Source organism: Arvicola amphibius, chromosome 3 (assembly GCF_903992535.2).
Source record: "Arvicola amphibius chromosome 3, mArvAmp1.2, whole genome shotgun sequence".
Taxonomy (NCBI): Eukaryota; Metazoa; Chordata; class Mammalia; order Rodentia; family Cricetidae; genus Arvicola; species Arvicola amphibius.
Window position 1 is genome coordinate 87,666,900 of NC_052049.1, and position 23,897 is coordinate 87,690,796.

Here is a 23,897-nt window from a genome sequence, read left to right on the forward strand (position 1 = left end):
TTATTGATCTTATCCCTCTGTTTAATTATTTCTGTCATCTACTCCTCTTGGATGATCTTGCTTCTTTTTGTTAGAGTGGTTTCAGGTGTGATGTTAAGTTGTTAGTATGAAATCTCTCGAATTCGTTAGGCAGGCACTTAGTGCTATGAAATTTCCTGTTAGTACCACTTTCATTGTTTCCCATAATTTTTTTTGTCTTGACCCATTTTTCATTCAGCAGAGAGTTGTTTAATTTCCATGAGTTTGTAAGTCTTCTGTTTTTCTGGTTTTGCTGATATCCAGTTCTAATCTGCAGTGGTCTGATATAATTCAGAGAGTTATTTCAATTTTCTTTTACCTGTTGAGACTTTTTATGTCCACATTTTTATGTGGTCAATTTTGAACAAAGCTTCATGTGGTGCTGAGAAGTCATATTATCTTATGTTTCTATGTAACATTCTTTAAATATTTGGTAGGTTTATTTGGTTTATAATGTCAGCTAGCTCCATCATTTCTTTGTTAGTTTTTGTTTGGAAGACTTTATTGGTCAGGGTCAGGTATTGAAGTTTCTAAGTCTCTCACTATCAGTTTGTTAGGGTCAGTAAAGTATTTGAGCTATAGTAGTGTTTCTTTTACAGATGTTTTGGTGCCCTTATATTTTTTGGGGGGGGGGGCATAGATGTTAAGAACTGAAATGCCATCTTGGTGGATTTTTCCTTTGATGGATATGAAGTGCCCTTTCCCATATTTTAGGATTATTTTATGTTTGAAATCTATTTGTTAGATATTAGAATGGCTATACCAGATTGCTTCTTAGATACAATTGCCTGGATATCTTTTTCCAATCCTTTACCTTGAGGTAATTCCTATATTTGTTGTTGATGTGTGTTTTAAGTATTCAGAAGAAGGATGGTTCCTCTTTTCATATTCATTCTGTTAGTCTGTGTCTTCTTATTAGGGGATTAATACCACTGACATTAAAAGATTTGAATGTCCATAGATTGCTACTTTCAGGTATTTTGTTATGTGGTGAGGGGGCTTCATTTTCTGGTCCAACCAAGTTAAAAAGTAAATTAATCAAACATTCTAGAAATTCTAGAAGTGCCTTTATGAGAAAGCACATCATTGAAAGCACGGATTTCTTCTCCCTCCCTCCCTCCCTCCCTCCCTCCTTCCCTCCCTCCCTCCCTCCTTCCCTCCCTCTCTTCCATACTTTCTTTCCTTCTTTTTTTGCCAGTGTATATGTTTATTTTCTCATTTCTATGTAACTCTATGAGTTTGGATCAGTCATTCACCTCTTACATAGATTATCATGCACAAAAATGAATCAGTCAAGCACTTTAAAGATTAGACACCTATTACAGAAGTATGATATTTGAAAGAGGAGACCCGAACCCCAACATCTGACTCTTAAAGTTTGATCTCTCATTCTAGGGCTCAAAATCACACTTAACAGTAAGAACTTGACTGTGACATTTTTGTGATTATCTTTAGAAAATTCCTTTTGCAGTTTTTCATTCTCTGCACCAGCCCCCTGCAGCCTTGATTTTTAAGATAAGGTTTCTCTGTTTAGCTCTTGTTACCCTGGAACTCATCATGTAGACCGGGTTGTCCTTGAACTCACAGAGATCTACCGCCCATGCCTTCTGAGTGCTGGAATTTTAGTGCATCACCACCACAGGCATCATTCTCTGAATTTTAGTCAAACCCCTGTCCCATTATCTATGACTTTATTTTAAATACAACAATAGCATCATTCATTTGACTACTAATAAGATCAGTCATAGCTACATATATTTTAGTTTGTTATCTTCTGATTAACAATAGGAAATTGGCCAATATAGTAGAAAATGTATAGATTATTTGATAGAAGATTCAACACTGATAAAATAAAAGAAGTCTAAAGAGAATAACATTTTAAGGCAGATTCAGGCTCATGACTCATAGGACAGGGATGTTTCAAAGTCTAATATTTTTTCCATCAAATTCTACCAACCAACCACACTTACTATACAATTATTGAACTGCTCCAGATTATTTTAATATTACCATCAATGCATTTTTTAACTAATTAATTTATTTTATTTAGAAAATTTGAGATTTTTTTATTTTTAAAATTAATTAATTTTAGAAATCGAAAATAGATTTTCTCTCTTATACAATACATTCTGACCACAGTTTTCCCTCCCTTCACTCCTCCCAGTTCCCATCATCTTTTCTTTTTTCCAGATCCTCTTCTCTTCCATCTCCTATTCAGAAAAAAAAGCAGGCTTCCAAGAGATAACAACCAAGCACAACAAAATAAGACACAAAAAGGCAAAGGAAAAGCCTCCACAAAGACTGGATAAGGTGACCAAAAAGGAGGAAATGAGTAATAAGAGTAGAGAAAAAAATCACAGATAAGCCCACTCTCACTGTCATGAGTACCACAAACCACAAAACTATCAGCCATAACACACACACACACACACACATACACACACACACACATATGACTGGTACAGACCCATACATACAGGTTCTGTACTTGCCAGTTCAGTCTCTGAAAACCCATATGAGCCCTGCTTAGTAAATTTGGTGCATGATATCCTCATGGTGTCCTTGATGCCCTCTGAGTTTTATATTCCTTTCTCCATATCTTCCATGGGTTCTCTGAGCTCCAAATGGAAAGACCCAACCAAAACCTCAAATTTAGACTCTTTCTCTGCATTATTTAGCTCTGTGTTCCGCACATCTCTTCCCATATGCTGCTGGTTGAAGTCTCTCTGATGAAGATTAGACAAGGTACCAATCTATGAATACATTAGAATATCAACAGGAATCATTTCATTGATTTATTTTTGTTGGCTAGTCATGTTTGGTTCTACTCTAAATCTCTGTGCTATCTAGTATCCAGTTCTGCCTATCTAGGAAATATAAGGCATAGGTTCCCTTTCATGGAGTAGTCCTCAAGTTAAACCAAACATTTGTTGGCCACTACCACAAATTCTGCATCAGCATTGCCCAAGAACATTTTGCAGGCAGGACAGATTATAGGTTGAGAGTTTTGTGGCTGGGTTGGTGTTCAGGTTTGTTTTTCCATAGCCTTCAGAGTACCTTGTCGCCAACAAGATTGGAATATATGTGTGGAGACTTTCTACAGGCACCAGCTCAACTTCTCTAAGTTCTGTGAGTTGTGTGGATGTTGTCCTTAGCAATGGGGCCCCACTCTCAGGTTTCAGAAAGTGACCTGCTGTCCTACAATCAGCCTGGGTTGTTTAGGTATCTCCATCAGACCCTCTCTGCTTAAGACTCAACCAATTACAATCCAGTCCTACCACTGGAAGCCTTGCCAGGCTCCAAAAGATGACCAGTTCAGATTCTGTATTCCCATAACTAGGAGTCCTTATGAGGGTCATCCTCATAGATTCTAGGAAGCTTTCACTGCACTAAGTTTCCACACTGCCTCCAAGATTCAGCTCTATCACCCCACATTCTCTTCAACTCTCCCCACCCACCTGATATTTCCATTCCTGTCCTCACCCATTCCTAGTCTACCCATAAAATCTATTCTATTTATCTTTCCAAGGTGATCCATGATCACTCATTCCCCCACAGAGCCTTTCTCTTTACCTAATCTCTCTGGGTCTGTGAATTGCATCTTATCATTTTCTTAACACTTAATATCCACTTATAAGCCAATATATACTGTATTTGTCTTGTTGGGTCTGAGTTGCCTCACTCATGATGTTTTTTTTTTCATCCATTTGATTGCAAATGTCATGAAGTCATTTTTTTAACAGCTGAGTAATTTTCTATTGTGCAAATGTACCATATTCTCTTTATCTATTCTTCAGTTGAGGAACATCTAGACTCTTTAAAGTTTTGGGGTATTATTAATAAAACTGTAATGAGCATAGTTAAGTACCTGTCCTTGTGGTAAGACAGTGTCCTTTGTGTATATACTTGAGTGGTATAGCTGGGTCTTGGGGTGAATTGGTTTCCTTTTTTTTTTTTGAGGAAATATTATAGTGATTTTCATAGTGGTTATTTAAGTTAGTACTCCAACCAGCAATGAAAGAGCATTCCCCTTGCTCTACATCCACTCCAGCTTTTGTGTTTTGATCTTAGCTATTCTGACATGTGTGATATGGAATCTCAGAGTCATTTTGATTTGCATTTCCCTGATGGCTAAAGATTTTGAACATTTCTTTAAGTCTTTCTTCTCCATATGAGATTCTTCTGTTGATAATTCTCTACTTAGGTCTATACCCCATTTTTAATTGGATTTTGATTTTTTTGGTGTCTAGTCTTTTGAGTTCTTTATATGTTTTGGAGATCAGCCCTCAAGCAAATGAGAGTTGGCAATGATCTTTGCCCATTCTGTAAGCTGACATTTTGAAAAAAAGTTCTGTGCCTATGCAATCAAGATTATTCCCTACTTTCTCTGCTATCAGGTTCAGTATATCTGGTTTCATTCTCTGTTCTTTGATACACTTGGACCTGAGTTTTGTGCTGGGTAATAAATGTGGATTTATTTGTATTTGTCAATTTTTTTAATCAATCATCTTTCAATCTTCAGGTCTTGAACAGTTTATTTATTTCCTTGTACTGCTTGTATTTTCCTGAATTTCTTTAAGGATTTATTTACAGCTCTGGATTTTTCTCATTAAGAGCCTCTGTCATCTTCACACAGACTAATTTTAGGTCTTTTTCTTGGGCTTCGTCTATGTTGGAATATTCAGTGTTTGCTATTGTAGCATTGTTGGGCTCCAGTTAAGACATATTTCTAGCTGTTATTGGTTGTGCTTCCATGATGATGCCCAGGTAACTGTTATTGGGATGCTTTTAGGTCTGGGTGATGATATTTGGCTTTGCTTCTGTTGGGTAAGTGTTTTACTCCTTGGAGTTTCTACAATTGGAGAGTGTGATGACTGTGGGCTGCCCAGGAGAAAATTTTATGTGGATCTGTTTCCACAGCCTGCTCAGTTGGTGTGTTCCCAAAGTATGCCTGCTAATGAATTGTGGGAGAGAGACTAAAAGTAAAAAAAATCTATGGGATCCAAAGGAGATTCAAAGAGGGGATTAGGGAAAGTTGCCAGAGGTGTTTTGCCACTGAGCTGGGGATAATAGTGGGGAATATGATTTGGAAGAAGACAGGGAGAAGAGAAAATTTGCAGGCAGCCTACCTAGCTTTCTGGCAGGCATGGACTATGGATTATCAGGGTTAGGGTCATACTTAAAACAGATGTTTAGCTAAGTTGTCATCATATAAAGGTGCATTTTGATATTTATATTCTTATCTACAGATAAATGCTATTTTCAGCTTCAACTGAAATCAACAACAGTAAATACAAATACAAATAGATGCTCGAGGTGCTGAGAATAAGTGGTAGTTGAATGTTTAAATCCAAGCAAGGCATTTATACTACACCATCCAAAGGTGGGAAACATCTTAAAGAAGGGCCTGGAAAGAATGTAAGACCTGGAAGATATGCAGAAACACTGTGAAATTCTGTATTCCGGTCATGGCATAATCAAAGCATTCTTGATGTCAGTAACACTTTGGTTGTCTGCATAAGACTATACCTACCAATAGTCAATCACTAATCACATATCATCATAATTGGCTCTAATCCACTTTAATGATGTTTGATGTTTTACTAACAGTTTCGGTGAAAGGGCCAATAACTGTCTTCATTTGTATACACGGAGGAGCCTACCAGGCTTTAGCAGGCAGTTCCAAACCCATGGTCCTAGAATAATCCTGGTTGAATTCACTTGACTTCCAAAACAAAACAAAGCCACAAAAGCCATGAATATAGAAATGATAATATCAGTAAGGCGGGAGGATTTATAGTGATGAGATGGAGATCATAATGGGTATAACAATGAGTGAATGTTACATATATATAATGGACATATATATTATATTATAGATGTATAAAATATATCAATATATATAATTGTCAAGAATAACTAACCAAATAAAATTTTAAGTCTTACTTATTGCTTTTTCTATATTTTCTGAACTTTCTGGGTAAAATATAAGATGGTAAAGAAAATATCAATGATACTTAAAAAAAGCTGTGACACATTATTTGTATTTTACAATACTTTTTAAATATTTGTAATAACATATCATCATATGTAAGACATATTTTCAGGCTTGAAATTTACATCAGACTTTATGACATAGTTTTTCTTTGTTTTTCACAAAGAATGCTGGTATTTATTGGAGAAGTTGTCTTTGGGGATTTTTTTGTTACCCATTTTATTTGTTATCTTTTGATATTCATGTCTGTGTCTCCTTACTGTGTTTTCAGGGGTGTGCCTTTATATGAGCTTGTGGTATATGTTTTAATTCAAGGGCTTTGTTGGGGGTGAGCTGAAATGATGGAGATAACTAACATGTATACTCTAGGCCTGGAGTATCAGGGGATCTACTCTGAGGGACTGCTGTCTTTATAAAACAAGTCTTTAAGGAGCTGCACTCCTGGGAGGAGAAAGACAGGAAAACCCACTGCTTTAATGAGGAGGTTTGGTTATCAAACCCCCTGAGAAGACAGACTGTATGATTCGGGCTGTGACCTAACTCAATATTCCTGTCATTTTAGGAATCAATGCCATCTCTCTCTCTCTCTCTCACACACACACAGGAGTTCCTCCCAACTGCTCTAGTCTGCCTGAATTTTCTGAGACAAATCATCCATTCTTAACATCCAGGTGAGATATTAACATTGTTCCTCTTGAAGCCAAGCAGATAACAGCATCTTAGTAAATGCTATGGCAACAAAAACAGGTGAATTTTACTGGAATTCATTGTGGGAAACAATGATAAAAGACTGTATTAAGATGTTGAGAAACAGAACTCCCTGTACTCCCATACAGCTCCAATCAGTGATCCATAATCTTATATTTGCCCTGTTCCCCTACTGGCTCTAACTGAGCTCCTCTAGTAATCTCACCAAGGAAAGGTTCGAATTCTTTCTGACTAGAGATTTGTCTCTTCCCAAATATGATGAAACTTCCTGGAGAGACACGACTAACACTTTTCCCAGACAGAGTATCCACAGTAGACAAAATTAACTTTTTCACCAAAGTCTGACCAGGTCAACCAGGGGGCTTATTAAGATTACTTAAGTAAGTATAGGTGAGGAGTTACTTGCAGAGAAGGGAGACTCGAATGCAGCTGTACCACCAAAAACCTCTACTACTACACTAATGATAACTCAGGAAATTTGCATCCTCAGTATGACTTGAAGGCTCCACAGGCTGTAAAGTCACCCACCTGTGGCAGGCTCTTCCCACTTCAGGCAGGTCTGCTAGTCAGTGTCTCCTCCCAGAGTGAAATCTAAGTCTCATGACTCTCTCCTCCCTTCCTGGAGGGAGAGTTTCAGTTCAGAGGATGTCTCCATTCCCCATTAAATTTTTCCACATTTGTGTGTGTGTGTGTGTGTGTGTGTGTGTGTGTGTGTGTGTGTTATGTATATGTAGAAATCTGATATTGTTGCCAGGAGCCACCTTAATGGGTCCTCTACCTTTGTCTTAAGGAAGTGCCTCTCAATCAAACCCAGAGCTCATCATACAACTAGTCTTAGTGGCCAGATTGCATTGGTGATCCCCTGTCTTGTCTCCATAGGCTGGAACTACAGAAGGGCCTATGTACCCAGTTGATGCTTCTGCGGATTCTGTTGGTTTGATCTCTGGTTCCTATGCTATGTGGCATGCACTTAACACAATGAACCTCCAACCCAGCCCTCATTAGGTATATTCTTGTACTCATGTTGAGACAAGGATTTGTGGACTATATTAGATACTGAAGACTACAAAATGGAAAGCTTAATGTTAGAAATTATTTGTTCATGGTTCTGTAGGTTAAAGGCCAAAACCACAGAGCTGGTTTTCTAGTGATTTTATTTCATATATTGCTGCTGTTCATGTAGTTTGTTTTCTTTTTGCCCCATTTCTTTCCCATCAGATTCACCACAAACATGAAATCTGTAAACCAAACAGTTGTTTCTGGATTCATTCTCCTGGGACTCACAGATGATATAGAACTGCAACTCATCATCTTCAGTGTATTTCTTTTCATGTATCTTGTTACAGTCCTAGGAAACCTGCTGATCATTCTGGCCACCAGCTCTGAGTCCCATCTTCACACCCCCATGTACTTCTTTCTTTCTGGTCTTTCTTTTAATGACATCTTTTTAGTCACATGCACAATTCCAAAGATGCTGGTAAATATACAAACACAAGACCAGAATATTACCTATGTAGGATGCCTGACTCAGGTCTGCTTTGTTTTGTTGTCTGTTGGTATGGAAAATTGTCTTCTTGCAGCAATGGCATATGACCGTTATGTTGCTATTTGCCATCCTCTTAGGTATAGGATCACCATGAACCCCTGCCTCTGTATCCTAATGGTAACATTGTCTGTGATGGGGAGCATGGCGAATGCCCTGGTAAATGGTCTGATGGTGTTACATCTAACCTTCTGCACAGAGTTGGTAATCCCACATTTCTTCTGTGAACTTACACAGATTACTAAACTTGCCTGTTCCAACACTCTTATTGACAACATACTTATATACATTTCATCTTGCATATTTGGTGGTGTTCCTCTCTCTGGCATTATTTTGTCTTATAGTCAAATTGTATCCACTGTCTTGAGAATGCAGTCATCAGAAGGAAGATACAAAGCATTTTCCACCTGTGGGTCTCACCTGTCAGTTGTCTCCTTATTTTATGGAACAGGTTTTGGTGTCTACATTAGCTCAACAGTTACAGAATCATCCAGGAAGACTGCTGTGGCTTCAGTGCTGTACTCTGTGGTCCCTCAAATGATGAATCCTTTTATCTATAGTCTGAGGAACAGAGACATGAAGGAAGCCTTGAAGAGACTCATCAGTAGGATGCTTTCTCCTCTATGACACGATTTCCTTTTGGTTGGAATATATACAGAACCAAGGAAACATAATTATTTCTCATCCAGAACTCTAGATTCTTCTGAACCACATTCTTCTAAATGTCTTTATAATGAAATGACTAAGCACTTTCTGGGTTCCTGATTGCTAAGTCTCCAAGACAGGGAGAACAAAATGGCAGTGTTGATGAAAATATTTCAGAGTAATGGTCCTTAAAAAGCAATTTTCAAAAGTCCTTAATGGCTGGCTGAACACTCATGTTCTCAACATTCACACCTGAATTTTCCTATATCAGCCATTGTCACCTGAATGCTTTCAACCACAACTGCTGCATCTCCAGAGTGCTGGTGATAACCTGGCTAGCCATTCCAGTATTTGTCTCCTTCCCAACTTGCCCCTATACAACAAAACAAACTGTCCCAGCTTGGCATTGTCCTCTACAATTTGAGGTGGCTTGATAGCTTTTAATTAAATTTGCTGTTTCTTTTCCATGGAGTTTGGTTGTGTCCGGTGGTTTCTTTGTTGTTCCTACTTACATTTGATGCCAAGACCTGGAAGAGATTCCTGAGTTCTCCTTGGGTATCTGATCCTTCTTTTAACAGATTAAACAATTTTCTATTCAGCCATCCTGTAATATAGATCATTTATCTCTGTATGCCTCTGCCATTCACCATACCTAGTTCTAAATTTTAGAGTCCATCTCTCCAGAAGTTACTCTCCTTCAGCTTCTATATCCCATTGTCTCCCCTCATCTACTTAGGTAAGTGCCCTACAGAGTTGCTTGGGTTTGTTTCCAATAGAGTTGAATGGGTATGATGTGTTTTTCTTCAATGCCAAGCTATGTCTCATGGTATGGGTGTTATACTGAGAAACCTCAGTCCACTTGGAATGGAGTCTTGGTCAAGTTTCTGTCCTCCTGCCCCTCGAATCTGACTGTATCTCAGTGTTCCACACCTCTGCTTCCTTATGACGTGTAATCCCTATCACCTTGTGTTTATAAACATTGCTGATATATAAATTAACACTGATCTGTGTTAGTGGTCAGAAATAGGCATATTTGACATCCAAATTCTCACAGATCTTATCAACTGTTGGTAACACTCTGGCAAATAATCCAAATATCCTGTTTTAATTTTTTAAAAGCAATCTTTTCTCATTTTACTTATTTGTTCCATTTCCCATTCTCTCCCCTCCTCCCACTCTCCCTACCTTTCCTCTGCCACCTCTTATCCAATTGTCAGAGAGGGTAAGGCTTCCCATGGGGAGTTAACAAAGTCTGACACATCAATTTGAGGTAGGACCAAGCCCCCACACCACTCTATCTAGGCTGAGCAAGATATCCCTCCAAAAAGAATGGTCTTCAAAAAACCAGTTCAAGCCCTAGGGATAAATGCTAGACACACTACCAGTGACCTCACAGAGTGCCCAAGCCACACAACTGTTGCACACATTCAGATACCCTAGTTTGGTCCTATGCAGATTCTCCTGCTCTCAGTCCAGAGTCAGTGAGCTCACACTGGCTCATGACAGTTGCTTCTGTTGGTATGCCCATCATGGTCTTGACCCCTTTGGTTGTATTATCACTTTTCCCTCTCTTTGACTGGTCACTGAAGGCTTGGCCCTGTGCATAGCTGTGGATCTCTGTATCTGCTTCCATCAGTTGCTGGATGATGGTTCTATGATGACAACTAAGGTAGTCATCAATATGATCACAGGGGAAGGCATCCTCTCCAGTACTGTTTAGTGTCTTAGCTGGGGTCATTCTTGTGGACTACTGGTGATTTCCCTGGTGCCAGGTTTTACACTAACTCACAATGGTTTCCTCAATCAAGATATCCCTTTCCCTGCTCTCCCGCTCTGCCCTTCCCTCATCTTGACCATTCCTTTCCTTCATGTTCTCCTCCTCTCTCTCCTTCTTTTCTTTCCCTCCCTTTCAGCCATCCCTTCTTCTCCCTCATACTCAGGAGATTTTATCTTTTTCCCCTTCTCAGGGGGATCCATATATGTTTCTCTTAGGGTTCTCCTTGTTATCTAACTTCTCTGGGGTTATGGAATATAGACTGATTATCATTTAATTTGTATTTAGTATTCACTTATGAGGGAGTACATACTGTGTTTATCTTTGTGGGTCTGGGTTAACTCACTCAGGATGTTTTTTTTTTTTTTAGTGCCAACTATTTGCCAGAAGATGTCAAGATGACATTTTCCCCCCACTGAGTAGTACTCCTTTGTGTAAATCCACATTTACTTTATCTATTCTTTGATTGAGGGACATCTAGGTTGTTTCCAGATTCTGGCTATTATGAATAATGCTTCCATGAACATGGTTGAACAAATGTCCTTGTGATATAAGTATGCATCTTTTCGATATATGCTCAAGAGTGGTATTGCTGGGTCTTGAGGTAAATTGGTCCCCAATTATCTGAGAAACCACCATACTGATATTTTAAGTGACTGTACAAATTTGCACTTCCATCAGCAATCTAGGAGTGTTCCAATTACTCCAAATCCTTTCCAGCAGTGTTTTTGATTTTAGCTATTCTTACTGGTGTAAGATGGTATCTCAGAAGAATCATTTTTGATTTGTATTTCCATGATGGCTAAGGATGGTGAGCAGTTCCTTAAGTGTCTTTCAGCCATTGAGATTCCTCTGTTGAGAATTCTCTGTTTAGATCTGTAACCCACTTTTTAATTGGATTATTTGGTATTTTGATATCTAATTTTTTGAGTTCTTTGTAAGTTTTGGAGATTAGTCCTCTATCTGACATGGGGTTGGTGAAGATCTTTTACCTTTTTGTAGGCTATCCTTTTGTCTTAGTGACTGACGTCCTCGTCCTTTCAGAAGCTTCTCTGTTGCAGGACATTCTATTTATTGATTGCTGCTCTCAGTGTCTGTGATACTGGTGTTGTGTTTAGGAAGTGGTCTCCTTTGCTACAAGGAGTACAAGGCTAATTCCCACTTTCTCTTCTATGAGGTTCAGTTTGACTAGATGTCTTTTATCCATTTGGACTTGAGTTTTGAGCATGGGGATAGATATCAATCTATTTACATTCTTCTACATGTTGACATCCAGTTATGCCAGCACCATTTGTTAACTATGCTTTCATTTTTTTTATTGAATAATCTTAGCTTCTTTGCCAAAACTCAGGTGTTCATATGTGTGTGACTTAAAATCAGTTGCTTTGATTCAATGCCACTGGTCCAGCTATTAGTTTTTATGCCAATACAAAGCTGTTTTTATTACTATAATTCTATTGTAGAGTTTGATATCAGAGATGGTGATGCCTCCAAAAGTTTGTTTACTGTATAGGATTTTTTGACTATTCTTTTTTTTTCAATTGAAGTTGAGTATTGTTCTTTCAAGGTCTGTGAAAAATTGTATTGGGATTTTGGTGGGATTTCTTTGAGTCTGTAGATTGATTTTGTTAAGATTGCCATTTTTATTATTTTGATCCTACCTACCCAAGAGAATGGGAGATCTTTCCTTTTTCTCGTATCTTTTTCAATTCTTTCTTCAAAGACATAAAATTCTTTTTGTGCAGGTCTTTCTCTTTTCTGGTTAGCATTGCCCCAAGATATTTTATTTTATTTGTGGTTAGTCTAAAGGCTGATGTATCTCTTCTTTCTGTATTTTGTATTTTATCATTTGTATTTAGAAGGGCTAATTATTTTTTTTTTTGGTTGATCTTGTATCCTGCACCCTTACTGAAGGTGTATATCAGCTTTAGGAATTCCCTGATAGAATTTTTGTGGTTACTTATGTATCCTATCATATTATATCATCTGAAAATAGAGAAAGTTTGACTTCTTCCATTCCAGTTTGTAGCCATTTTTTTAAGTTAGATATTTATTAGATAGGTTATGGAGGGTAAGGAAAATGGGAAAATGGGGGAGAGAGAAAGAGAGAGGAGGAGGGAGAAGGGGAAAGGTGGAGAAGAAGCGAGAAGACAAAATTGCCTCTTCGAGAGAATGAGAACAGGAAGAGCCAGTTTGTATCCTTTGTATCTGCTTTTGTTATACTATTGCTGTAGTTAGAACTTTAAGTATTATATTGAATAGAAATGGAGAGAGTGGACAGCCCTGTTTTGTTCCTGACAACAGTGGAATAGCTTTGATTTTCTCTTCATTTAATCTGATGTTGGCTGTTGACCTGCTGTATATTGCCTTTTATTTTGCTTCTTATATTCCTGATCATTCTAAGACTTTTATCATGAAGGAGTGTTGGATTTTTTTCAACGGCTTTTCCAGCATCAAATGACATGATCATATTTTTTCTTTCAGTTTATTTATATATTTATATAGTGAAATACATTGACAGACTTTTGTATGTTGACCTAATGAATCTTTGGATTTCCTGAGGGTCTGTTGTTGTGTCCATCTTTTTAGGCCTGAGTTTGTTAATTTGGATATTCTCCCTCTCCCTTCTGATTTGTTTGGATAAGGGTTTTTCTATCTTGTTTATTTTCTCAAATAACCAGCTTTTTGTTTCATTGATTCTTTTCTTTATTTGTTTCTGTTTTATTGAGTTCAGCCCTCAATTTGATTATTTCTTGTCATTTACTCTTCCTGGGTGAGTCTGTTTATTTTGTTCTAGATGTTTCAGTTGTACTGATAAATTGCTTGTGTGAAATTTCTCCACTTTTTTTGTAGACACTTAGTGCTATGAACTTTCCTCTTAGTACTGTTTTCATAGTGTTCCATAGTTTTGTGTATGTTGTACATTCATTTTTGTTGAATTCTGGAACATCTTTAGTTTCTTTCTTTATTTCTTCCTTGAACCAGGGGTGATTCATCTGAGTATTGTTTAATTTCTATGAGTTTACAGGCTTTCTTCAAACAGTGTTGTTGGTGTCTAAATATATACCATGGTGATCTGATAACATATAGGGGTTTATTCCACTTCTTTTTATTTGTTGAGGTTTGCTTTGTTACTGAGTATGTGGTCAATAATATAGAAGGTTCCATGAGGTGCTGAGAAGAAAGTATATTCTTTTGTGTTGGGTAAATATTCTATAGATGTCTGTTAAATTCATTTGAGTTATAACATCTGTTAGTTCTTTTATTTCTCCATTAATTTTCTATCTGGAAGACTTGTCCATTGGTGAGAGTGGGTGTTTAAGTCTCCTACTATTAGTGTGTATGGTTTAATGTGTGATTTAATCCTTAGTAATGTTTCTTTTAGATATATAAATGCTCTTGTATTTGGGCATATATGTTCAAAATTAAAACTTCCTCTTGATTGTTTTTTTTGCTGTGTTGAGTATGAAGTGTTCTCCATCTCTTTTTATTGATTTTAGTTTGAAGTCTATCTTGTTAGATGTTAAAATAACTATACCTACTTGTTTCTTAGGTCCATTTCATTGGAAAAAATTTTCCCATACCTTAACTCTGAGGTAATGTCTGTTTTTGAGGTTGAAGTATGTTTCCTTTATGCAGCAGAAGAATGGATACTGTTTTTGTATCCATTCTGTTCGCCTGTATCTTTTTATGAGTGAATGGGGTTCATTAATTTTAAGAAATATTAATATTTGTGATTGTTAATTTCTGTTACTTTTGGTGGCAGTGTTTGTGTATTACCATTCTTTGGGATTTGCTGGTGTGAGGTTATCTATTGCTGTGCTTTGTGAGTGCAACTAAGTTCGTCAGGTTCATGTTTTCCCTTAAGTACTTTCTCTAAGACTGTATTGTGAATAGATTTTGCTTAAATCTTTTTTTTTGTCATGGAATATCTTGCTTTCTCTGTCTATGGCTATTGAAAGTTTTGAGGGTATAGTAGTCTGGGCTTGAATACATGTTCTCTTAGTGTCTATAACACTATTCATGACTTTCTGTCTTTCAGCGTTTTCACTAAGAAGTCAGATGCAATTCTGATAGGTCTGCCTTTATGTGTTATTTGACCTTTTCCCTTTGTGCCACTTAATATTCTTTCTCTATTCTGTATGTTTAGTGTTTTTATTATTATATGGTGAGCAGACTTTTTGGTCCAGTCTATTTGGTACTCTGTAAGGTTCTTGTACATTCATAGGCATATCCTTCTTTAGAATGGGAAAATTTTCTGCTATGATTTTGTTGAATATATTTTCTGTGCTTTTGATCTGGAGTTCTCTTCCTTCTTCTAGACCTAGTATTCTTAGGTTTGATCTTTTCATGTTGTCCTGGATTTTCTGGATGTTTTGTGTTAAGAATTTGTTAAATTAAACATTTTCTTTGACCAATTAATCAATTTTCTTTATTGTATTTTCAACTCCAGAAGTTCTCTCTTCAATGTCTTCTGATGTGTTGGTTATTTCTGCATCTGTTCATTTACCCAGATTTTCCATTTCCAGAATTACCTTGGGTTGTGTTTCCTTTACTGCTTCTATTTCAATTTTCAAGTCTTGAACTGTTTGCTTCACAAGTTTGATTGTTTTTTTTCTTGGTTTTCTTTAAGAGATTTATTGATGTCTTCTAATTTTTGTTAGTCTTTTCCTCTATTTCTTTAAGGGAATTTTTTATTTCCTCTTTAAGATTCTCTATGATCTTCATAAAGTTAAATTTAAGGTCATTTTCTTCTGCTTCTTCTGGGTTAGGATGTTCAGATATATTTGTTGTAAGACCACTTGGTTCTGGTGTTTCCATATTGCTCTTTGTTTAATGTGTTGTTGAATGTATTCTTGCAATGCTACCTATACATCTCTTCATCCGAGGAGTGAAAGTAGAATTGGGCTTCAGAGGGTCTCTTTTTCTCCAATTGGTGCCAGTGAGGCCTATGTCTTAGGTAGTAATTCTTCCTCCTATTTCTGGTAGATCTGTGCCTCTGGCAGTCATTGATGCAGCTCTCGGGCTCCTTTCTAGGTACAGTCAGGGCAAGGCTTCAGTGGTTGCAGATACTGTGGGGGATGGTTGCAGATGTGAAATGGCATCCCCAGGGTTTATGGGGCTCGGTGGTTGGGAATTGTGTGTAGAAAGTGCCTCTCAGGTCTAGGGTCTAGATAGTAGGGCTCTCCAGCCAGTGACCCAGACACTTACCTCTCCAGGGGTAGTCAGGCCAAGGCTCTAGTGGTAGAGAGAAGCTGTTTCCAGGTCTCTGGGCTATGCCAGCTGAGGGTGGGGTATTAGATATTCCTCTGGGGGGCTGTGGTCTTGCAAACAGGATTCTTCATCTGGAAACACAGATACTAATCTCTCCCAGGGCAGTCATGGACTAATCTCTGGCAGTCAGAGATATGGTAAGGGATGGTTGTGGGTGTGGGAAGGCTGATTCCAGGTCTCTGGTGCTTTGCCATGTAGGAGTGGGACTCAGGATATGCCTCTGGGGCCTGGAGTCTAGAGAGCAGGGTCTTCCCACTAGGAACACAGATCCTTACCTTGCTGGAGGAGTCAGGGCCAAGACTCTGTTGTCAGAGATTCCAAATCTCTTATCTTTAAGACACCCTATATCTCTTTGCACACACATCAAATCCAAAGCTTCTTTCAATGCTGATTACAGTCTTAAATACACAACTCCATCTGCCTTTGATTTAGACATATTCAACCTGGATCAGCCACAGGCACAAACAAGTCCTCAGGTGTTGTAGAAAATCCCTCAGCCTTTAAGTTACCTGCCCACTTGGGCATGGCCTCATATACTATAAATGCTGATGTAAAGCAGTCTGCTCTCACATCTGGATGCTGGATTAGGTTGCTGTTCCCCGCTCTAGTAGAGGACTGGGATCTGTGAATCTACACTTAAATAAATTACCCTTAATTACACTCAATTCTGAGCTAGTGTGGGATTTCTTTTTAGTCTCCATCTTCATCTGGTGCCCCACATGGATCCCAACTCCTTACCTTATAACATGAAGGGGCCATGCCTGCTTGTTTGGGTTTCTGTCCCACCCGGTATCCCACAATTGTTTAGCCCTAAAGAAAATCACACAAAGATCTCTGTAAGTTATAAAGCTGATTGGCCAATTAGCTCTAGCCGCTTACTGGCTAATTCTCACATCTTGATTAATCCATTTTTTCTGATCTATGTTAGCCATGTGGCTCAGTACCTTTTTCAGTGGTTGTAGATCACATCCTGCTGCTTCAGTGATCTGCGCAGGAGTATGAGGAATCAGCTTCCTCCTTCCCAGAATTCTCCTGTTCTCATTACATCATTTCTACTTCCTGTCTGGTTTTTCTGCCTATACTTTCTGTCTGGCCAATCAGCATTTTATTTAAAACATGATTGACAGATTACAGACAATTCTCCCACACCACTTCCCCCTCTTTTTAAAAAAAGGAAAATATCCATAGTCCATTTTTTTGGGAATGTGGGCATAGTAATTCAGGCTACTTCCAGCTCGTTGGGGGCGCTGATAATCTTATGGGGACCTAAAGAAAATCTAGAGTTATGATCAAGTCCTGATTGAAGTGTCTTGTGAATCTTGATCATCTCAGGCATCAGTCTTGAACTTGTTCTGGATGAAGAACTCAGACATCTGGGCCATCTATTCCTGCTGGAGATTTCTCAGGTGGTCGTCCTTGATCAAATTGGATTTTTCTTAACTCTGAATCAATCCACACCCTCTCATTTTCTATGGAAACAAAAGCAAAATCTCTTCTCCAAAGTAACATACCTTTTGACTTCAACTGTGAAGTCAAGGTATTTTCAAAATACCTATCTTGGATTAATTCTGCAGAATTTATAAGCAAATGTCTTTTAGTAGTTGTTGCTCCTTCCTCAGCATTTAAACAATTTAAAGAGAGCATAATAACATACAGTATCAAGATTCTCTGTGTATTTTTCATCTTTATGTGGCTTTATTTTAACCTCTATTTCTTTTATTTTCACTTTTAACTTTTGGCTTTTTTGAGACAGGCTCTCTGTATATCTTTGTCCTGGAATTTCCTCTGTAAACCAGGCTATCTTTGAACTCACAGAGATCTGTCTGTCTCTGCCTCCCAGGCTTATCTCTCTCTTTTTTTTTTGAGAACCTTAATCTTTAGCCTGTATATATTTTAACACATTGTAAACCATTTAGAGGTTTTCTTTACTCTTTGAATCTTTTTTTACTGTATAACTCTCTTTTTGTGACCATATGGGTCTTTACTTTGCTAAGGAATATGGAGAAGATTTTTGCCACAACTCTATGGCATTTTAAGGTCCTTGCCAGGAAGAAAGCTGCAACAATGTACCTATAGCTCCATAGTTTGGCCTGCCTGCTTGAAAGAGTCAGAGTTTCCCCTGGCAGGAAGGCCCAGAAAGCCAGCAATTTAAAACAGCCCAGATTTTTTCCTGGTATGGCTGAAAACCCAAATGTTTTAGTCTTTTTTTAAGCTTTGTCAAGCTTTATGTGGATGTAGTTATCTATGTGGGCACTATTCAGTAACATGAAGGGGTCAGGCCTGCTTGTTTGGGTTTCTGTCCCACCCAGTACCCCACAACTGTTTAGCCCCAAAGAAAATCACACAAAGATCTCTGTAAGTTATAAAGCTGATTGGCCCATTAGCTCTAGCCTCTTACTGGCTACTTCTTACATCTTGATTAACCCATTTTTCTGATCTATGTTAGCCATGTGGCTTAGTACCTTTTTCAGTGGTTGTAGATCACATCCTGCTGCTTCAGTGATCTGGGCAAGAGTGTGAGGAATCAACTCTCTCCTTCCCAGAATTCTCCTGTTCTCATTACATCATTTCTACTTCCTGTCTTGTTTTTCCACCTATACTTTCTGTCTGGCCAATCAGCGTTTTATTTAAAACATGATTGACAGATTACAGACAATTCTCCTGCACCATTACCTACCAGGTGGACTGGTCTAAAAGATTCAAATAGTCCACATCCTAGAAGGTTTCCTACACCCTACAGCCTTTCACCTACTAAGTATTTTTTTTGTAAAACCCTGCCACAGCAGAGCTAAGTGTGCAGTGACTTGGAAAAATTTCCCAAGCTCACATGCACACACAATTACAGCTGGTTTGTGCTCCTTCCTTGTGAGTTCTGGACTCCTTGCTCTGTGTACAGAATTAATTTAATTGCTTTTAATTTGTCAAGAAAAGCATATTTATCAGTATTTAGCCAGGCACCAAGACAGAAAACCAAAGCAACTCAAGACTCTTTGTGCTACCACTGGTTGCACTGCCACCAGCCGTGACTCTTCACCATACAGATGCAACTGGCTGCAATTGCAACACCTGGTGGATGATAAAGGCCATGACCTGCTGCAGCAATGGAATACCCAGATGAATATTTCCACAGTCCCAGTATCTCATATTTCTGGGAAGGATATATATTATAAGGTACTATATACGAAGGTCACCAGCCATTCAGCCTGTAAAAGAACACAAAGCAACTAGCAAACATTTAGAGGTACCAACAACCCTACTTTTAATGGATAACTGAGAAACCAATATGGTTAAACAATCGTTTTTGACAGAAGACAAATTGCAGGCTTTAGAATAGTGAGTACAGGAACAACTAGATGCTCACCATATTGAAGAATCAACCAGCCTTTGGAATTCTCCTGTATTTGTTGTTGGAAATCTGGTAAATGGAGAATGGTGACAGATCTAAGACCTGTCAAAAAGGTAATTCAACCTACGGTACCTCTACAATCAAGAATTCTTTTGCCTACTCTATTACCAACAGGATGGCCTCTCCTATTTATGAATTTAAAAAATTGTTTCTTCACTATACCTTTACAAGGAAAGGACAGAGAAAAATTTGCCTTCATAGTGCTTACTTATAACAATTCTCAGTCTACTAGGAGATATCCATAGATCACCCTCCCACATGGGGAATACTCACTAGTCCCATCCTGTGTCAATACTTTGTAAGTCAGCCATTGAAAATATTATGTAAAAAATTTCCTAACTCTATAATTTACTATTACATGGATAACATTTTGATATCTGATTCAAACGTAGATACTTTAGAAATAATGTTTGAAGAAGTAAAGAAAGTTTTGTCAAAATGGGCTTTACAAATTGCTCCTGAAAAAATACAGAGGAGATTCTATCAATTACCTAGGTTATAAAATAGGTTTACAGAAAATTGGGACACAAAAGACACAAATTAGGAGAGACCAGTTGAGGTCCCTTAATGACTTTCAAAGATTGTTAGGAGACATTTCCAGTCTACAACCAGCTGTTGGGATAACTCCTGATCTAATAGTTCATTAAACAAAACCTTAGATGATGATAAACACTTAAATAGACCCAGAGAATTGGCAGTTGAAGTGGAAAAGTAATTGATTGTCATTGAAGAAAAATTACAGGAGGAACATGTGATTGGGGTGAATCCAAATCTTAACTGCATGTTAGACATATTGCCTTCCAGAATTTCCCCTACAACAATTTTAATGCTGAGGGAAGATATTATCTTAGCTGAATAACTCAGAGAGGTTCAGGAGCACCTTTTTTCCTAAGAGTCACATGACTCCAAATCCTCCCTACTACTTCTGATTCACCTATGTCATCCAGATGCCCTCCAGCGCTCTATGATTACTGTCTTTTAACTATACCACAGCAATACTATATGTGTGTGTGTGTGTGTGTGTATTATAAAAAGCTTAGAGTTAAAATCTTTTGTTTATAGTTAGACAAAAAGGGGGAAATGTTGGTAGATATTCAATCACATTGTGAACTTTTAGTTTGTATTTGTGTTAATTAAATAAAATTAGCCTTGTGTCAGGAGACTGAGTTAGCAACTAGTGGAGAGACAGTAATCATAGAGCACTGGCGGGCATCTGGATGACATAGTTGAATCAGAAGTAGTAGGGAGGGATTTGGAGTCATGTGACTCTTAGGCAAAAAGGTGCTCTTGAACCTCTCTGAGTTATTCAGGTTTTCACCCCAGGCTTTGAATCTCAAGTCTTATTTATAAATGACATGATAGAGATTTAGTTAAAGCTACATTTAGTAGAAGTATCAGAGCCAGTGAATATGTAAAATCATTTCCTGCCAGGGCTGCTGCCTGAGCAGCTGGGCTGTTGTCAGAGAAGCAGGCTGTTGAATGTGAAATCATGGTTGCTGGCTGAAAGAGCAGTAGAGTAAGGTACATACTATATCCCAAAGATAAGACAACTATTAGTTGGATTCAATCAGAATGACCATAGAGGTTCAGTATGAAGAAATGGAAAAGGAAATGAAAAGGACTCCCAAGAAAGGGAAAATAGAGTAGATAGTTACAGCTACATGGGGAAGTTTGGGACTGGAATAGGAGGATCAAATGAAGTGTGTGGACAAATGGGATGGCAAATGAGAGACTACAGGGAGGCATAGCTAAAACTAACAAATATTTGAGAGGTTATATGGAAACATACCAGAGTGAAATGTCCTAACATATACACATATATAAAAGAAAACTAGAAGGAATCAACAAACAACAGGGGAGAAAGATCCAACACTAGTCAGTTCTTGTCAACAGATGAAATAGCAATGCAATATATGAGTTTTAGCTGATCAAGTTGTTTGTTATATAGTCCATATGAAAATGCCCAAACTATTGAGGCTATTAAAAATGCTCCCAATCTAATAAAACCATAACAGCTATGATGCACAGTGAAGATAATCTTGTTTAAATTTGTATGATAATTGGAAACTTGGGCAGCTATACTTTTGCATACATAAATAGAACATAGTTTTCAAAAAATAGAGTAGAAAATAGATACAAGAGATAATGGAAAAGATAACAAAACTTCACTTTGTAAAGAACCTTAAAAAGAATCTATGACTATTATGAGGGCAGTTGTATAGTTTATGTACACAATGCTAATGTGTGGAAGGAAACTCATTTGCATTCAATTGGTCTGAGGGTCAGAGAATCAAGTGTTAAAAACTTTCCATTACTAATATTTAAGGATTGGAACATAATTGTTTAGAATAACAATTATGTAGTTTTTTCTAATGAGGAGCTTTGGACCTTGAGTCTCCAGAGATTAAGGATAATCCATTCAGTTTGTGACCTATTCCAAACCACCTGAAAAGTCTTGAAATATCTCAGACTTTGTTCAGACTTAATTCATTTTTAATGAAGCATCCATTCTTTCATGTAGCCTATTTGCATTTCTAAGGGAGAGTTGTTCCATTTGCAATGTAGAGGTGAGTTATTTACATCATTCTTGTTGAAGCTAGACAAGAAATATAGACCCTACAACTAATTTCTAGAAAATAAAGGAGTTTTAGGAGATAATAAACTTGTCAAGACAGAACAGCATATAAAGAATGATTAGAAAGGATTCCACACAGTTGGACTTTTATTATCATCATAGTCCATCATTGATTACCCTGAATCTTTCTCCTGAAACTCAGTGTATGTTATTCTCTTGTTCTTACTCTATTTTAGTGGGAACTGCATTTTCATTCAGAGCAGAAAAAAAGTCCCATTCCCAAATACAGCAACTCTTAATGTGTATTCAGGCATCACATTCTGTGACGATATTGGGCAGGATATTTTGTATATATAAGGAACTAGATAGCCACAACTATGTGGGACAAACTGGTTGTTGTAGAAATAAAACTGGTTTCCTCACACAACTTTCCAGGTGGCTAAATTGGAAAGACCAAGGCACATATACGATGGCTTTCTAACAAATCTCATTTAATAATGCTGCTTGTACTTCATGTGTTTAAGTAACTTCTTACTACTCTTTCTCCTTAAGATTCACGTATGACATGGATACTGAAAATAAATCTGTGCCTTCTGAATTTTTTCTGCGTGGACTGACAGATGATACAGAATTGGAGTCCCTCATCTTTGGCCTTTTCCTAGGCATGTACCTGATCACAATCTTTGGAAATATTCTAATAATGTTGGCCATCAATTGTGATTCCCATCTCCATACCCCCATGTACTTATTTCTCTGTCATCTATCTTTTAATGACATGTATTTAGTCAGCATCACAGTTCCAAAGATGCTGGTGAACATACAAACACAGGATCAAAGAATCACTTATGCAGGCTGCCTTAGCCAGGGCTTTTTTGTTGCAGTTTGTACCGTCTTTGAGTGTTTTCTGCTTGGAGTAATGGCCTATGACCGTTATCTAGCCATTTGTTACCCTCTAAGATACACAGTACTGATGAACCCCTGTTTCTGTATTATTCTGGTTCTTATCTCTCTATTCATTAGCATTGTGAATGGTCTGTTGCATAGTCTGATGATGCTGCACTTGTCCTTCTGCACTGACCTGGAAATCTTCCACTTCTTCTGTGAAATCGCACAAGTCATCAAACTGGCCTGTTCTGACAGCCTCATTAACAATATTCTGATATTTGTTACAGCTTCTATTTTTGCTGGCATTCCTCTACTTGGAATAATTTTCTCTTATATTCACATTGTATCTACAGTATTGAATATGCCATCATCAGAAGGAAAATACAAAGCATTTTTCACTTGTGGGTCTCATTTATCTGTTGTTTGCTTGTTCTATGGGACAGGTTTTGGAGTATACATTACCTCAGAGGTAATTGATTCACCAAGGGAGACTGCAGTGGCTTCAGTGATGTACTCCATAGTTCCTCCAATGATGAATCCCTTTATCTATAGTTTGAGGAACAAGGATATGAAGGAGGCACTGAAGAAAGTTATCGCTAGGATAAATTCCCTTCTGTGATTTGCAATGAACTTTGGACTTGCGTTTCTAGAGTGAGTCAAAAAGACAGAATTGCAGCTGAGTAAAAAATGTATAGTATCTCTTCTTTTCACCTGGCTTTCTTTGATTTTAATTTCTTGAAATCGAACACTGAATTTAATTTTAATATAATTCTATCTTATTCTATGTGTTTGGGTGATTTGTGTATGTAAGTCTATCACATACATGCAGTGTCCATATAAGCCAAAAGAGTGTCAGATCCCTTGAAGCCAAAGCTATCAATGTTGTTACCTGCCATGTAGGAATTAAATCCAGGTTCTCTAGAGGAAGAGGCACTGGTATAACCACTGTGCAATTTCTCTAACCCATTTTAGTTCTGCTTTTATTAACATGTTTACATACATGTGTGTCCACAAGCACACACACAGATATATATGCATGCCTCATGTGTGCAACTAACACCTGTGGTCAGGGAG

General features: G+C 37.7%; 2 protein-coding genes across 2 annotated transcripts; both read left to right on the plus strand.

The window, feature by feature from the left end:
- The first annotated feature begins 7,940 nt into the window (after positions 1-7,940).
- LOC119809926 (olfactory receptor 7G2-like) lies at positions 7,941-8,891 on the plus strand. The gene has a single exon (XM_038323157.1). The coding sequence runs from the start codon at positions 7,953-7,955 to the stop codon at positions 8,889-8,891; it is 939 nt and encodes a 312-aa protein (XP_038179085.1). The 5' UTR covers positions 7,941-7,952.
- Positions 8,892-22,485: 13,594 nt separating this feature from the next.
- LOC119809869 (olfactory receptor 7G2-like) lies at positions 22,486-23,442 on the plus strand. Its single transcript, XM_038323050.1, has one exon. The coding sequence runs from the start codon at positions 22,504-22,506 to the stop codon at positions 23,440-23,442; it is 939 nt and encodes a 312-aa protein (XP_038178978.1). The 5' UTR covers positions 22,486-22,503.
- The last annotated feature ends 455 nt before the right edge of the window (positions 23,443-23,897 follow it).

What these genes read in the sequence shown, in the direction of transcription:
- LOC119809926 (XM_038323157.1), top strand. Translation starts at nt 7,953, where the DNA reads ATGAAATCTGTAAACCAAACAGTTGTTTCTGGATTCATTCTCCTGGGA.
- LOC119809869 (XM_038323050.1), top strand. Translation starts at nt 22,504, where the DNA reads ATGGATACTGAAAATAAATCTGTGCCTTCTGAATTTTTTCTGCGTGGA.